This window comes from Drosophila subobscura, chromosome E (genome assembly GCF_008121235.1).
Source record: "Drosophila subobscura isolate 14011-0131.10 chromosome E, UCBerk_Dsub_1.0, whole genome shotgun sequence".
In the NCBI taxonomy this organism is placed as follows: domain Eukaryota; kingdom Metazoa; phylum Arthropoda; class Insecta; order Diptera; family Drosophilidae; genus Drosophila; species Drosophila subobscura.
The window spans coordinates 532,150-549,531 of NC_048531.1; the positions used below are offsets into that span (position 1 = coordinate 532,150).

At 43.9% G+C, this 17,382-nt stretch overlaps 1 protein-coding gene across 3 annotated transcripts in view; it reads left to right on the top strand.

Moving 5' to 3' along the window:
- LOC117889780 (protein Wnt-5) overlaps positions 1 to 17,382 on the top strand; it is a 51,781-nt gene that overhangs the window by 26,202 nt on the left and 8,197 nt on the right. For all 3 annotated transcript variants that reach the window (XM_034794245.1, XM_034794247.1, XM_034794246.1), the window contains 4 exons: positions 55 to 139; positions 2,096 to 2,276; positions 11,443 to 11,851; positions 13,194 to 13,418. In XM_034794245.1, coding sequence (XP_034650136.1) covers positions 55 to 139; positions 2,096 to 2,276; positions 11,443 to 11,851; positions 13,194 to 13,418 — 900 coding nt within the window. The remainder of the gene's footprint in view (positions 1 to 54; positions 140 to 2,095; positions 2,277 to 11,442; positions 11,852 to 13,193; positions 13,419 to 17,382) is intronic.

Here is a 17,382-nt window from a genome sequence, read left to right on the forward strand (position 1 = left end):
AACTTCCTTCATTTAAAACGTTTCTTTCTTCGTTTCTTGGGTTTTATATTTCAGGAGTGCCAATTTCAATTTAAAAGCCGCCGCTGGAACTGCAGTACAACTGACGACGAAACAGTTTTTGGTCCTATGACAATTTTGGGTAAGTATTTAAAAAAATTTATTTCTGTCTATGTAAAAACATGACATACATCTAACAAAAGTTACCAGGTGAACTTCTGCCGACGGTATGGATGACCATGCGTTACCACTCAGAATAAAATCAACCTGCCAACATTTTCTTCGACCAATTTAAGCCTTTAGAGCAGGGATCGGCACGGCCCTATCTATTGCGCATAGGACAAGGCGCTGCCGCTCGTAAAAGTGTATTACAGTGATTCGTACCAATACCAATTTCAATGTTCCGTTTTGCGTGATGTCTTTGCACACAAACGCAAAACCAAGGTAGATGTATCCGTGACGAGCGCATTAGAGCCACCATCTTTGGCCAATGTTGAATTTGAAATACGTCGAGTTCTGAGCAAATATCATTTGCAAAACTTTGTGATCCTATCTGAACATGATTTTTAAAACCTGAAGCTGTTTTTCATAACACCGCTTATTATTTACTAATTTAAAAAAAAAGTTGGAAATTCTTTTGGTTTTTTATTAGATTTCACCACCCGACACCATTTTTCCGTTTCGAACCAACCCAACTTTTTATACCCGGTACTCGAAATAGTGTGTACATATGTATGTGTCGCACAGAAAGAAATGTTTCCAGCCCCAAGGTACATAAATTCTTGTTCAGCATCAACGTCCGTCCGTCTTGTTTGTCGGCTAATACTCAGAGAACATAAGAGCTAGAACCACCGAATTTTGCCTCCAGACTGCTGTTATATCACACTGATAAGTGTATTTCAAGAATTAGCCGCGCCCCCTTCCGCCCCCAAATCTGCACCCCAATATCTGCTATATCCACAATTTTGAAGATAAGAGAAAAACTAAGGAGGAGGGACGTGTGAGACGCTTCTTACGCGTAACAACTTTTATACCCTGTACTCAGTTGTACTTCTTCTGTACCTTAGTGTTTTTTTATACCCGGTACTCGAAGAGTAAATATGGTATATTGTATTTGCGCGAATAACGGTTGTATGTAACGCACAGAAAGAAACGTTTCCGACCCCATAAAGTATACAGTGGGGAGCAATGATCAGTACATGTTCACAATAACTGACTTTCGTCGCCCATAACTTCTAAACGAATGAAGGCAAGCACACCAATTTTTTTTCGTGTATTAATTACTGTATTCTTAGCAAACAGGCAATGAAAACAAAAAGAAATGAAAAGCTTTAACAGAGCGAAAAATGACAAGCCAAAACAACTTGCATGTACTCAGTTTTGAAATACACTTGCATACAGAAGTCTGGATGCAAAATTTGGTGGCCCTAGCTTTTATGGTCTCTGAGTACAAGGCGCGCATCAGGACGGACAGACATTTATTATCATTTACTGACATATTAGTTTGACAAGAAAATGATACTCAGGGAAAATCTTGTCAAAGTACGTTTGTCAGTGAGGAGGAAATAATAATTTCATTCGATTTATTCGATCCACATACAAAAAATTACCAGCATTACTCGAATCAAAGATCGTTCATAATCAAACTAAATTTGATTGACTATTTAATGAGACAGACTATAATATTTGACCAGTTGGACCAAATTGCGGAACTATAAAATGTTATTACGATCTGTTTAGTAGCTTAGGATGAATGCAGATCGGAACCTGCTCGTTACGTGTCGAATTGCTTGAATTTGGGACTTCTATAGTCGGTTTTTTTTTTCGAATATGATATTTTATTATTTTAAAGTTTATTTCTGAAACACATTTTGTGTCATCACATTCGAACGATTTTTTGTCATTTTACCCAAGCGGAAGAAACAATTAATTTTAAGCAGGCCTCTTGACAGCCAAATTCTTATTTTTAATGATTTATAAGTTAATCGATGAAAAATAATCATCCAAACGAAATGTAAAGACATCGATTTGATCATCATTATAAAATTACTAGTACTAATATACATGCGACTAATTTAAATCTTTGTATCTGATGCAGCGGCACCAGAAATGGCATTTATTCATGCACTTGCAGCAGCAACAGTGACTAGCTTTATAGCACGTGCGTGTCGAGATGGCCAGTTAGCGTCATGTGGCTGCTCGCGTGGGAATCGGCCTAAACAGCTTAATGACGATTGGACATGGGGAGGTTGTGGTGACAATCTGGAGTACGCTTATAAGTGAGTAGTAACTTCGCGCTCTTGCCTCAATTTCGATTAAGTCTCCTAAATTACATTCAATGACATATTCTCTGAAAATATTTACAATATTGTAGATTATTGTACCAGTTTTTGTATAAAAATTAAAAACTAAAAAAATGAATAAAGCTGATAAATGCATCTATTAAGTGTAGCCAAACACTTTGCGGCTGTAGCTTACCGTCTGAGAAATATTAAGCTTTGAAATACAAATATTATGAATTTTGTGCGGTATGTACGAAATTTTTACTTTAAAAACTCAGGATATGTCGAAAAGCCTGTGTCCTTTTTTTATACCCGGTACTCGGAAGAGTTAATAGGGTATATTGTATTTGTGAACAAAACTGGATGTATGTAACGCAGAGAAGGAAACGTTTCCGACCCTGTAGCTTACCGTCTGAGAAATATTAAGCTTTGAAATACAAATATTATGAATTTTGTGCGGTATGTACGAAATATTTACTTTAAAAACTCAGGATATGTCGAAAAGCCTGTGTCCTTTTTTTATACCCGGTACTCGGAAGAGTTAATAGGGTATATTGTAATTGTGAACAAAACTAGATGTATGTAACGCAGAGAAGGAAACGTTTCCGACCCCATAAAGTATATATATTGTTAGGCCTTTTCGCCAATCGGATCCCAATTTGGTGATCTGATAGATAAGGTCATTCCGTACGGAATGGCGTATTTAGTTTTATTTTATCTTCAAAATTGTAGATTTGGGAGGTTTTCGCCCTTTTGCGTAGGCGGAAGGGGGCGGGGCTCATTTTTGAAATACACTTGTAACAGTGTGAGCATATAGCAGTCTGGATGCAAAATTTTGTGGCTATAGCTCTTATAGTCTCTGAGAACTAGCCGACAAACAAGACGGACAGACAGACATGGCTCTATCGACTCGTCTATTGATGCTGATCAAGAATATATATACTTTATGGTGTCGGAAACGTTTCCTTCTGTACGTTACATACAACCGTTATTCCCCACAAATACAATATACCCTATTTACTCTTCGAGTACCGGGTATAAAAAGTCGGTTTGGTTACTTGAGGAAAAATTCGATTTTGTCGAGTAGTGTAGTCATATCAATACTCTCGACGTGGCCATGTTCGTCGGCCCTCTAGGTGGCCCCCATTGCATCTTTTAGTAGTCTTTACAATAATGTTTGAAAAATTGGATAATTTTTTTTGTTTAATTTATTAATAATGCCATCGATTTCTCCATTTCACTATGAGTAAAAAGCCCGTTTTTTTTTACATTAATCCAAAAAATAGAGCTAGAGCTCTACAAATTGGCATGAATGTTAGTTAGACTAAAGTAGAATTTCGGTCATTTGAACCCCGCCTACTTCCCGCCCCCAAACGAACTAGATCCCATTTACTTCGCATTTATTATATATGTAGGTATAAAAAAGGTATTCCATTCCATTTGAGAACTTTAAAAATTAGATTTGATTGACTGATTGTTTGGTTAAAAGTAATTTGATTGGAATCGCTCCAATGTACAATTGCATTTCGCTTAGTACTTGTTTAGGTTAGGTTAGGTTGAGGCGGCTGTCGGGGTTGTCAGAAACCCGACACACTTAGGCCGGCTTCGGCCCATTGTGATACCGCATGTTTCGCTCCCTTCTCTCCCGTGAGACCCTATTTTATCCATTATCCCATCCGGATGCCCTTATGAAGCCTGCGATCCGTCTGGGACTTTTTGTAGACATGTCCGAAATGTCATTTAGAAAAGGAGCGCCCAAATATTGGAGTCTCCTTCTACTGAGAGCCGGACAGGAGCAGAACAGGTGTTCCACAGTCTCCTCCTCTTCCTCATCTCTACAGCTTCTACAGCTGCACCTACTCCTACTGAGTTTGCAGAGCTCATCGGTGCGCTTCCTATTTATGTCAGGCCATGTTTGCCGAGTTATGCGACATAGTGGCACAGTTTGCCATCTGTCATTTGTTAGTTGCTTAAAATGTTCTTTTATTTTGAGCTTGCAGGTGGCCATTGGCATACGTATATCCTCCTTATCATTGAGAAGGGGGATTGTTGTTCCAGCTCTGGCCAGCTCATCTGCTATACAGTTGCCTTCAATGTCCTGGTGGCCCGGGACCCATATTAGGCTGATGACGAACTGATAAGCCATCTCGTGAAGAGATTTGCGACAGTTTGCCACTGTAGCCGAGCTTGTTGTTATCGCATTCAGTGATTTGATTGCAGCTTGGCTATCACTATAGATGTTTATGTGAGTCGCCTCAGGGGTTAGTTCCTGAAGACAGCTCAAAGCTTCCTTGATCGCTATGACCTCCGCTTGGAAGACACTGCAGTGATCCGGGAGCCTGAAGGAGTAACTTATGTTCAGCTGTTCGGAGTAGATTCCTCCTCCGACCTTGTTGTCCAACTTTGAGCCATCAGTAAAGATTCGAATGGCTCCCTTTGGACCAGGTGGTCCCTCAAGCCAGTCGTTTCTGTAAGGGATGATTGTTTCAAAGGGGGTATCTGTATACTCCCTCGAAACGCAGTAGTCCGTTTTTGAAGGGACGATGTTGTTTCCATTTAGGATGGACGCATGGCCGGTGCGATGTGACACCCATTGGTCAGAGTCTCTGAGACGGATTGCTGCCATTTCTGCCTGCTCCTTACCTGCAAGGTCAAGGCTCTGCAGGCAAAGTATAGCATTTAGCGCATCCGTTGGTGTTGTGCTCAGAGCTCCACTGATGCTTAGGGCTGCAGTACGCTGCACCTTGCTTAGTTGTTTAGTGATGGTCCCCTTCGATAGGGCAGTCCACCACACTGCGACTCCGTAGAGCAGTATTGGTCTTACTATTGCTAGGTAGATCCATTGGACTATTCTTGGGCTCATGCCCCATTTTAGCCCAATGGCCTTCTTGCAAGTGTAGAGGGCTATCGTAGCCTTCTTCACTCTGTCTTTGATGCTTAGGTTCCAGCTGAGCTTTTTATCAATTACCAACCCTAAGTAACTGGCACTGTCGCTGAAGGAAAGCCTGCATCCGTTTAGTATTGGGGGGTTGACGGACGGGATTTTGTATTTGGTTGTAAACAACACAAGTTCCGTTTTAGAGGGAATCATTCCGAGTCCACGCGACTTTGTCCATCCTGAAAGTCGTGCGAGCTTCGCGGTCATTAGTTCGCAGAGTGTTTGAGGGAATTTTCCCGAGAAGATAATGGCAACATCGTCCGCGTATGCTACCACCTTGCAGCCCTCCCCTTCCAAGTCACACAAAATCTTATTGACTGCTATGTTCCATAGAAGGGGAGACAGGACACCGCCTTGCGGGGTGCCTCTGTTGACATACCTTGACTGAGTGGACGATCCCATTGATGATGTCACTGTCCTGCATGTGAGCAATTGATCTATGAGCATCACCAAGTGACGATCCACCCCCAGGTCAGTCAGTGCCTCTGTGATGGCTCCCGGTATGACGTTGTTAAAAGCTCCCTCAATGTCTAGGAAAGCGATTAGGGAGTATTCTTTGACGTGAAGAGATTTCTCTACCGCCGAGATTACTTCATGGAGTGCCGTTTCCTTGGATTTCCCTTTTCGGTAGGCATGTTGAGCGCCTGACAGCCACTGAGGTTTAATGGTTGTCCTCAGCTGCAGCCCGAGTCTAGCCCGACTAGTCTTTCAAAGGTTTTAAGAAGGAAGGACGATAGACTTATTGGTCTGAAGTCTTTTGGGGTTGTGTGTGAGGGTTTCCCTGCCTTGGGTATAAAGACTATTTTAGCCTTTAGCCAAGCGCGGGGGATTTTTCCCACTGTCAGTATCTTCCTGAAGATACTTTGCAGCCAGTTGATGGCCACGTCCTCGGCTTTTTGTAGCTGAGCCGGAATGACTTGGTCCGGGCCAGGCGATTTGTAGGATTTAAAGCTGTTTACTGCCCAGCTTATATTCCGTTTTGTGAGGATGTGCCCCATCGAGGTTTCCGGGCCTTCACTTGGGGTGTCTGCCGGCTCGATGGTCGTACACCCAGGAAAGTGAGTTTCGAGAAGAATGTGTAGGGAGTCCTCGCTAGAGTTTGTCCACGTACCATCAGTTCTCTTGAGATATCCCACCGAGGGGGATGTTTTTGACAGGACCTTGCGTAGCCTTGCGGCTTCTGACGTGTCCTCAATTTCGGAGCAAAATTTATGCCAAGAGGCCCTTTTTGCTCTCCTTGTTTCTTTTTTGTATAGGGCTAGCTTACTTTTGTAATTTTCCCAGTGCGCTACCTCGCTGCTGCTTTTGGCTCTGTTAAAGAGAGTCCTGCAGTCTTTTCGGAGGGTATCTATATGTTTAGACCACCAGGGGGGTTTCTTTTTCCCTCTTGGTTTGGTCGAGGGGCAAGCTGCCATGAAGGCCTTATTGCAAGCTTCCGTGAAATTGTCCACAAGACGATTAAGATCGTCTTGTGTATCCGGGCATTTTGGGGCTAGGGGGGGGAGTAATTCCTCCATGTTTGCGCTATACGTATCCCAGTTGGTTTTTCTTGGGTTTTCTGTCCTCTAGAACTCTCCAACTTTTCATTATGTCTGACAGTTTGTGAGACAATAGAGTGAGGTCAATAACCTCTTGGCGGTTTTTTATGATGAAAGTGGGGTCATTACCCCGATTTCCAATAATTAGGTTGGAGTTTAGGATGAAGCTGAAAAGTGACTCAACCCTTACATTTGTATCCGAGCTCCCCCATTGGGTGTGATGAGCGTTGGCATCGCAGCCTATTAGTAGGCTTGTATCCGACCTCTCGCTGTCGCTGGCAATCTTGCGAACGAGGTCACTGGGAGGATCGCTTTCCTCATGAGCCATGTAGGACGACACCAGGTTCAGGCGTGTCCCTTGTAGCTCTAGGCTAGAGCTTGTCGCCGTTGCTAAAGTTGTGGAGCAGAAAGATATTTAAGTGCTTTCTCGCTAATATGCAGGTTCTGATTTTACCTTCCGTTTGGGCTACAATCAGCTTGTAGTCCTTCGTCGCTAATCCACAGACCCTGCCTCCTACCACCCAGGGCTCTTGGATTAGGACTATGTCTTCTCCGCTCGCGACTAATCGCCTCAAAATCGAGCAACAGCTCCGTCTCCGAGGAGTAGCTCTCCAGGGCCGGCTCCGGCTCCGGGTCTACTTCGGGTGCCTCGATCTCCGAGGCAACGTCCTGCTCAACTGGGTTGTTGACAGAACGCGCCTCGGCCGCTGCATCCGACTTGTAGACCTTCATGGTCACCGAGTTGAACCCGAAGTTAAGCTCTCCCCTGGCTGCCTCGATCGGGGCTAGCGATTCCTTGTTCAGGATCACAACCGCCTGATTTGTGGGGCCCTTTGATGCCTCGACTTTAGCCACCTTCCAGTCTGAGGTTGGCAGTGTGGGGTTGCATCTCTGCAGCATCGTTAGGATCCGCTCGGGCTCCTTGAACGTGGCCGGTACCCATATACGGGCCCTTGGCCTACTTGGCACCTCGCTCCAGTCCACAGCGACGAGCTTCGCCCCTGCGTAGACCTCACCGATTTGCGACACCGCAGCTTTGTATAGCTTTACGGAGCGCTCATCCTCGCAGGCTACCACTTTTATGTTTCCCTGGAACCATCCCATGTCTTTGCAGACTGGGGGTGGCCCGGGATCCTTCTCGAGAAGCTCGAAGCAGCGGTCGGCCAGTGCCGCTTCCACCCACTTCCATTGGCTTCTGGGTATTTTCCCCTCCGTGCTGCCTTTATCGAGAACGCCTATCAGCGTCCTCTCCTTGGCAATCTGCGCGAAGGATACGTTAGGTAGAACCCTGGATCGCTTCGCGGCAGGTCCGGGCGTCTCTTGAGAGCGTTGCCTCTCCACACTGAAGTTGGGCAACACCGCCGAGGCCCATTCTACTTTTTTCAGCCAGTCTGCGGTTGGACTGACTTCCTGGCTGGCGTTCTGCCGACGGAGTATGTGCCCACTCCTCTTTTCGGCATAACTGTATTTTTTGGCTTGGACACTGGTTGATGGTAAGTCATCACCCGCCGCTTCACCGAAAGGTTGAGCAGCCGCAATATTGCTTAGCTGCCCTACCATGGTATCAGTTTTGGGTGTTGGCTTTCCACCCATCCCAGGTTTGGGATGGGATCCACCCGGATTCATACCCGCGTCCTTCACCGTGCAGGTCTTTCCTGCGTCTGAGCGGATCGGGCCAGGCCTTCGGGCCGCTGCCTTCTCCCGCTTGGGATTTCTCCCTGCAGGCATTTGGGGAGTGCCTCTCTCGTTTTTGTTTTTGTTTACAATATTTAATGATTTCTCCATATAGTTCCCACGAGCTGCAGAGAAGGGGAACGGTCCACCCCGGCAGAGCTCTGCGTTACCCGGGTAAGGCATAATTAGAACAGGGGGCTGCCAAGTCCCTGAGCTCTCCGTTCACGACTGGGCTAGTGTTTATACCGGGCCCCCAGCCAGGCTGACTCTTGGCACGGGTCGAGTGACACCTTAGTCCGGCCCGGTGTGAGGTGAGTGTTGGGGCTAGGATGTGGGTAGGTGTTGTGTAGGGATGGGATTGTGTGAGCTACTTCATGAGAGGCGGCACCACAAGCGCATCGTCAGTGTTGCTGCGTCGCAAACACCCGCTGGCTGTCCGGGACTGCTTATTTCGGTACTCTCCCTCAGAGCCAACTTAGTTGATGCTCTTTGGGATGCCCGCCTATTCGCAGCTGACCTACCCACTGGGGTAGGCCGTTCGCTATCCGCAACCTGCGACCCGTCCGGTGGCCTCAGCTAGGCCCCCTCTGAGCCACCTCAAAGCCCAATAGGATCATCGGATAGTACTTGTATAACTAAGCTATAAATTGGATAATTTTCGTTTGAATTGTAATAGTTTCATCTTTAGTTAGTCAGTTTTTGCCAATACTCTGTAAACCATAACATTTTATTGCGTCTGCTTCACGATTGGTGTTGGTCTAGAGCTACAGCAGCGCTGCATGAGTGAAAGCATTAACACCACGTGATTCTATAATATTTGGTTAATAACATGTAACTTGAACCTCTGTGCAGTGGTGTGCTGTGAAAAAGTAATATTCCACAGAAAACACGTGCAATTGTTAGTACCAGGCTAAAAAGACACACGAACAAATAAATTGCACAATTTAATAACTACACACAACTATACAAAAACATGTACTAACAATTATTTTAAAACCCTCGACCTGATATTTCCATATTTTTACTTGTATATAAACTTTGTAATCAAGCTACAATTAGAGCTGCAAGTTGCTCAATTTTTCCCGCACTTTTTCACAAGTCAAAGCAGCTCAAAATCAGCCGACTTTGAAAGCGCGCAAAAAACATATGGTACTATGTAAAAATCTTCTTAAACCAGATTTGTTCTATCTGGATATTAAGGAATCAGAAAACTTAAGTCGCATTCAAATATTTTACCCAAAAAAATTACATAAATGCCAAAAATTCGGGCTTTTTACCCATAGTGGCATTGATTCTGATAAGAAATGCTCTACCCTTTTCCATACTGAACTATCCGTTATATCTATCTCTGTCTTTCCACCAACCAATTACCATAAGGCATCTTTCTCAGTCTGCGGCGCTGCAATGGAATGGGTATAAAGAGCACGAAAGCGAGGCAGGGTTGTCAGATTTGGAAATCGCAAAAAAAAACACGAGAAGGCTCGTGTGACACGCTTCTTACGCGTCACAACTTTTATACCCGGCACTCAGTACTACATCTGCAACTTAGCGGTTATTTGTCAAATTTTAAATTTGTTCTTCATCTGTCATCTACATCAACAACACTGCTCACGCCAACACGCTCCTTTAGCTGGCCCCCCTTCCCTAGACCCCCACACACATCAGACTCATGGCAGAGGCAGAGCCAGCGGCCGGCGGCCAGTGTGCGGCCACTGCGCGAAGCAGAGTGTGAATGAGAGAATGTGCAAAAAACAAATATAAGCTGCGGGACGGGGTGGGTTTAGCCACGGCTGAGGAAGAGGCGGAGGGATGGCAGGGGCAGACGCCACACACTGCGCGAAGTGTGAATGGGAGAATATGCAAAAAACAAATATAAGCTGCGGAACGGGGTGGGTTTGGCCACTGCTAATTAATTTCTTCATTGTGGCTATAATAATGCTCCAATAATGCCCCAATTTGGTGATCTGATAGATATGGTCATTCCCTACGGAATGGCGTTTTTAGTTTTCTGTTATCTTCAAAATTGTAGATTTGGGAGGTTTTCGCCCTTTTGCGGAGGCGGAAGGGGGCGTCGCTCATTTTTGAAATACACTTGTAACAGTGTGAGCATACAGAAGTCTGGATGTAAAATTTGGTGGCTCTAGCTTTTATGGTCTCTGAGATCCAGGCGCTCAACAAGACGGACGGACGGACAGACGGACAGACGGACGGACAGACAGACATGGCTCAATCGACCCGGCTATTGATGCTAATCAAGAATATATATACTTAATGGGTCGGAGACGTTTCCTTTTGTGCGTTACATACATTCACTTTGTGCACAAATACAATATTCCCTATTTACTCTTCGAGTACCGGGTATAATGATCCGACCACAACGCGCAATCTAGTAAATTTGATAAGTTTATATTAACCTGCGTTTTCATTTTTTCATTTCTTCCAAATTGAGCACTTTAAGGATAAAAATGATTAATTTGGTGTTCTTATAGTCTTCTGAATTACACTACCCAACACGATTTTTTCTCATGGATCCAAACCAAATTTTTCTGAAAGATATGGGGCTAAAAAATGGTCTAATGATATTTTTTTTATGGCAGAACTTTTTTAGAGTTTTTAAAAACAGGTATTTTTGTTGATCCTTTTTTCAAAGGTAGCGGTTAATTTTTTCACATAACTAACTGAAATTTAAAAAAAAAATCTTCCTTAGAACAAAAGAAAAGATACTTAGGTAATTAAAAAAAAGGACCGCTACCTCTAAAAGAGCATAAGCAAAACATACCGGTTTTGTAAATTTAAAAAACAAAGGTTCTGGTAAAAAAAAATGTAATTAATTAAATAATAATGCCCCAAATCGACCAGAAAAAGTCGGTTTTGTTCCTTGAATAAAAAAAATATTAGATTTGGTCGAGTTGTGCAATTGATTAAATTTTTCGCAATAGCAAGTAAAAAAGTTTACTGGCTTAATATTTGTGTGGTCAATCATTTTTAATATTCTTAATCACTTCATTAACAGATTTGCTACCGATTTCATTGATGTGCGGGAAAAAGAGGCTCACCGTGAAACTCGCGGCGTTCGCAAACGGGCTCGGGAATTTACACAGAGCCAAATGCAGAGGACACAAATGCAGGCTGACGATATCAAAACCTTTGGAACGTCAACATTAAAAATGTCAAATTTAACGAGTTTGATTGATGCAAAAAATGGCACTGTCGAGAACGTGTCAAGAGAACTCAGGAAAAAGCCGAGTGGAAAAAATAATTCTTTTCGTAACGAACTTGTGGTAACAGCAACTCCATTAAAACTTAAAAAAAAAGAGGATAGTGGACTAGGACTACCAGACGACCTATTCGAGCTTCAGCAACGTATTACAAAAGAAATACTCAATTCGAAACTAGAGGGAAGGGAAATGCTGGTATTGCAGGTAAGAACAGGTTCTGGTATTTTGAAATGAGAAAAGTTACAAAATGTTGGATATACTATTTTGTCAATATATTCAATATGTTTCGGATCATAATTATGGTAAACATCTGTATTCTTTAAATCTTACGAAGAGAGACATATTTTTGACTAACTTAAATGCTTTTGATTTATTAATTCATCTTTTCATACTATTCGACTCCTGTGACCTTTTGTGGCAAGCACACCTTTAGAAGACTTTTCTCCCAGATCGGAAGCTTTGCTGTCATGCACCGCTTTAATATTTTCCAACTGCACCATATTCAGAGTTTCCATTATTAGCGGCTTATTAAAGAAATAGCAGTTTTTCTGATAGATTTCGACATTTAAATTTTGATAAAGAATTATAATAATTTTTCTATGGAATACTTTAAAAAACAATTTTTTTATACCCGGTACTCGAAGAGTAAATAGGGTATATTGTATTTGTGCACAACGTGGATGTATGTAACGCACAGAAGGAAACGTTTCCGACCCCATAAAGTAAATATATTCTTGATCAGCATCAATAGCCGAGTCGATAGAGTCTGTCTGTCCGACCGTAAGTCCGTCTTGTTGAGCGCCTGGATCTCAGAGACTATAAAAGCTTGTGCCACCCAATTTTGCATCCAGATGGCTGTATGCTCACACTGTTACAAGTGTATTTCAAAAATGAGCCCCACCACCAACCGCCCCTGCAAAGGTCGAAAATCTACTGTATTCACAGTTTTGAAGATAAAAGAATCGACTTCTTCGAGTACCGGATATAAAAACAGATATACTGACTGAGTGCCGGGTATATAGTGTTGTGACGCGTAAGAAGCGTCACACACGTTCCTACTCTTTACTATTTTCTTATAGTAACTTTTCTTTTACAATTATCTCATTTCTATAAGAAACATGATTCTTGTGAAAAGTTATTCCACAAAGACTTTCTTACAAATTGAATTATTTTAAAAAATATGAGAAAAATATTTTTGTCTGTTATTAACTTTACTATTTTTACCCCGTGCGCAAAATCTGGAAAACGAATAGCTGCCCAAAATCGACCAGTCGGCCATTAGCAGTCGACTTCGGTAAAAAGCCCTTATATGCTATGCATATTAACGGATTGACCCTTTTCGCTTTATATATGTACACATGTACATCTTATATATGTATGTACGTGAATAAATGGTATTTTATAAAAATCTATAGTAGCTATATAAACTATAGTAACGGGCTTATACCCCTTAAACTCTAAATATATTCAAAGTTATATCATATTTTCATAAGTTCTCCATATATTTTCAAAGTTTTATTGCCTCTACTTTGTATATTTTGTACAGGAAAAAATTAATCGGGAGATATTAAACTCGAAAATTTTTCAAGCAGACGATAAAAGCAATCGACGTAAACGGAAGCGGAAAAATCAACGGGCTGTAGTCGAAGACGCGCCTAGTGCAGGTAACATTGACAGAGGAAATTATGTGGATGGAGTGGATACACGAACCACAACAACCACCAAGGCTCGAAGCCTAATGAATTTACATAACAATGAAGCAGGTCGTCGGGTATGTTTATCAACTATAATCTTTTTTTGTTTATTTTAGTCGTAGCCGAAGCAAGTAAAAAATTTTCCTTAAAATCGTTAGAATGAAATTGCAAAAATGCTACATCGGCGAACGAACTCTATCTGGATGGAACTGCTGCGCCATTTTTTACATTGATTTGCGGGAACTAGTTGGAGTTTCCAAATTCGTTGAAATTACGTTAAGTGACTATTTCTATAAATGCACATAAGTACTCGTATGGGCAATTCTCTGAATAGGCTGAAAGGGACGTTCGTACGCATTACAACCTTAAGAACGGTCAAAATAAGTCGGGTTTTGTACCATTAAGGCACACTCTTGACGACCTCTATAACTTCTGCTAAGTTCATTTTAGCAACCATTCGTTTCCAAGATTTTCGCATAAATCCAAGTGATTCGAACGGAACAAATACGGTACTAGTTTTCGCGGCAACCGGTTCAAACTCAGGTCTCAGCGAACGTTGATGCAATATATTAGTGCGAGCATCTGATAAATGTGGCCCATTGATGTCTCTATCACTATCTCTACCTATGGTTTAAATTGGTTATTATTTTACGAAGTTATGATTCGTACTTTAAACAAAATTTAATTAAAACCTCTGTCGCACGTGACATGTTACTCGGGATAAAACATGCAGCTCAAAATGTACAGGTTAGCTGAGGTTGAAAAATGCTTCTCGTATTTTTTTTTAGAGAGACTTAGTGGAACATCTTTTCTCAAGGATCACCTTTCTTATAGAAGATAACACTACTTGACAAAATCGCTACCGAATTTGTGTACCCGGTACTCGAAGAGTAAATAGGGTATATTGTATTTGTGAAAAAAAGGTTATGTATGTAACGCAGAGAAGGAAACGTTTCCGACAAGGTATATATATTCTTGATCAGCATCAATAGCCGAGTCGATAGTGCCTGTCCGTCTGTCCGTCTTGTTTCGGCTAGTTCTCAGAGACTGTAAGAGCTAGAGCAAAATTTCGTAGACTTCTGTATGATCACACTGTTACAAGTGTATAAATGAGCCCCGGCCCCTTCCGCCCCCGCAAAAGGACGAAAACCTCTACAAGCTACAATTTTGAAGATTAAGGAAAACTAAAAAGGCCATTCCGTAGGGAATGACCATGCAGTGTGCGGCCTTTTCCTCTGCCGTGGACTTGCAGTGTGCGGCTCTAGGGGAAAGGGGCGAGCGAAAATAGCGTGTTGGCGTAAGAAGTTATGTAGATGTAGACGTAGATGACAGGTGTACAAAAAATTTAAAATGTCAAATGTAAAATTCGAAAAAAACAATATGGGACAGGTATGACTGAGTACCGGATATAAAAGTTGTGACGCGTAAGATGCGTCTCCCACGTCCTTTCTCGTTTGCAAGTGTATAGGGCCATTGTAGCCTTCTTCACTCTGTCTTTCGTGTTTAGTCCAGTCCGTACGATCTTGTCCATTGAGACAATCGCGCAAGTTTTTTGGTCATGAGATCACAGAGTATTTGGGGAAATTTTCCCGTGAACATTAGGACAACGTCGTCAGCATATGCCACTACTTTGCAGACTATTCTTTCCAATGTTTTTAGAAGAAAGGAGGTTAGACTAATCGGTCTGAAGTCCTTTGCCGTCGAGTAGGAGGCTTTTCGTGCTTTCGGAATGAAGAGCCATGAGCCATGCTTTGGGACTCTTTCCTATCTTTAATATCTTCTTGAAGATACGTTGTAGCCAGTTGATAGGCTGGTCTCCAGCCTTCTGAAGTTGAGCTGGGATGACCTTGTCTGGACCTGGCGATTTGAACGGTTTGAAGCTGTTCACCGCCCAGCAGATGTTCCGTTTTGTGACGAGGTGCGCAATCGAGGGCGCCATCGAGGGCATCCTTCTATTTACAAGACTGTTAAGGTCGTCTTGTGTATCAGGGCATGTTGGTGCTATTGAGGGAAGAAGGTCTTCTAGGGCTTTAGTATATCTCCCAGTTGGCTTTCCTGGGGTTGATACAGCTATCAGGTATTGGGCCTTAGAGAGATAGTATCGTCTCTATGTACCTATGCTCGCAGAAGGAGTCTAGGTCTTCTAGGACCCTCCAACCCTTAATTAAGTCTAGTAGGTTATGGGACACTAGGGTAAGGTTCTTTATAATGAAAATGGGGTCAGTCAGTTCCCTGATTACAAAGGACCAGATTCGAGTTTTGGATGAAGCTGAAGAGTGACTCACCCCTTACATTTATGTCCAAACTTTCCATTGGGTATGGTGGGCGTTGGCGCCGCAGCCCATCTGGAGGCCTGTATTTGACCTCTCGTTGTCGCTGGCTATCTTGCGGACGAGGTCAGTGGGAGGGTCGCTTAGGTCGTGAGCCATGTAGGACGACACCATTCTGAGATGTGTCCCGGGCTTGCAGCTCTAGGCTAGCTGCTGTGTTGTCGCCATCGCTAAAATTGTGGAGCAGAAAGATGTTTATGCAGGTACGAATTTTACCTTCTTTCGGCGGTCCTTCGTCCCTAATCCACGGACCTAGTCTCCTACCATCTAAGGCTCCTGGATTAGGGTTACGTCGCCTCCGCTCGCTTCCAAGCGGAGTATGAGGGCAGTGGATGCTGCTTACAGTGGTGGAGGAGATTTATCTAAAGAAGCCTCAGAGGGATCCTTGCTACTCTCCACCGCTGTATTGTCGGCGTCCGACTCGCCGGAGTTCTCGTTTCGGTACATCGCCTCGAACTCGAGCATCAGCTCCGTGTCCGTGGAGTCACCTGAATGGGTCAACTCCAGCTCGTTGTCGGGTGCTTCAATCTCAGAGGCCACATACTGGTCGACTGTGTTGTCGTCAGGACGCCCCCCGGCCGCTGCATCCGACTTATACACCTTTATGGTGACGGAGCTGAACCCGAAGTTGAGCTCTCCTTTAGCCTCTATCGGGGGCAGCGACTGCTTTGTTTTGTGGGGCCCTGCGTCGCTTCAACTTTGAAAACCTTCCAATCTGCTGTTGGAAGGTTCTGGTTGCATCGCTGCAACATTTTGAGGATGCGGTTCCTTTCAAAGAGGCCGGCACCCAAATTCTCGCCACCGGTCTTCTGGTCACTTCGCTCCAGTCGAATGAGACCAGCTTAGCCCCTGGATAGACCTCTCCAACTTGCGCTACCGCTGCCTTATACAGCTACACTGAGCGTTCGTCTTCGGAGGCTATAACTTTTGTGGTTCCCTGGAACCAACCCATGTCCTTACAGACTGGAGGGGGGCCGGGTTCCTTGTCCAGGAGCTCGAAGCAGCGGTCGGCCAATGCCGCTCCCACCCACTTCCACTGGCTCCTCGGGATTCCGCCAGTGGTGCTGCCTTTGTCGATGACGCTTATCAGCGTCCTCTCCTTGGCAGTCTGAGCGAAGGACACGTTCGGCAGTATCCTGGATCGCTTTGCAGCTGGTCCAGGCGTCTCTTGCGAGTGCTGCCTTTTGGGTTGCTGGGGCGGTCTGTAAGGCTCCACATTAAAGTTTGGAAGCACTCCCGATACCCATTTCTCCTTCTTCAGCCAGTCCTCTGATGGGCTGGCTTCCATGCTCGCATACTGCCGACGGAGTATGTGCCCTGCACTCCTCTTTTCGGAGTATGTGAACCTCTTGGCTTCCGCGCTGGTCGATGGCCCAACTTCCCCCTCTACTTTGCCAGAAGGTCGGGCAGCCGCAATGTTGCTTAGCTGCCTCTCCAAGGCGTCAGTATTAGTGGGTGCTGTGCCACCCACTCTTGGATTAGGGTAAGGCCCCAACGGTCTCGCACCCTCGCTGTCCACCGGGCAGGTCCTCCCTGCAGAAGTTTGGGGAGTGTCTTCCTCATTTGTTATTTTTGTATTTTGTTTTTTTGTAATATTATTTTTTTGCAGAGATGCAGAGAAGGGGAACGGTCAGCCCGGGCTCCACGTAGCCCGGGTAAGGCATCATTAGAACAGGGGGATGCCATTTCCCTGAGCTCTCCGTTCACGACT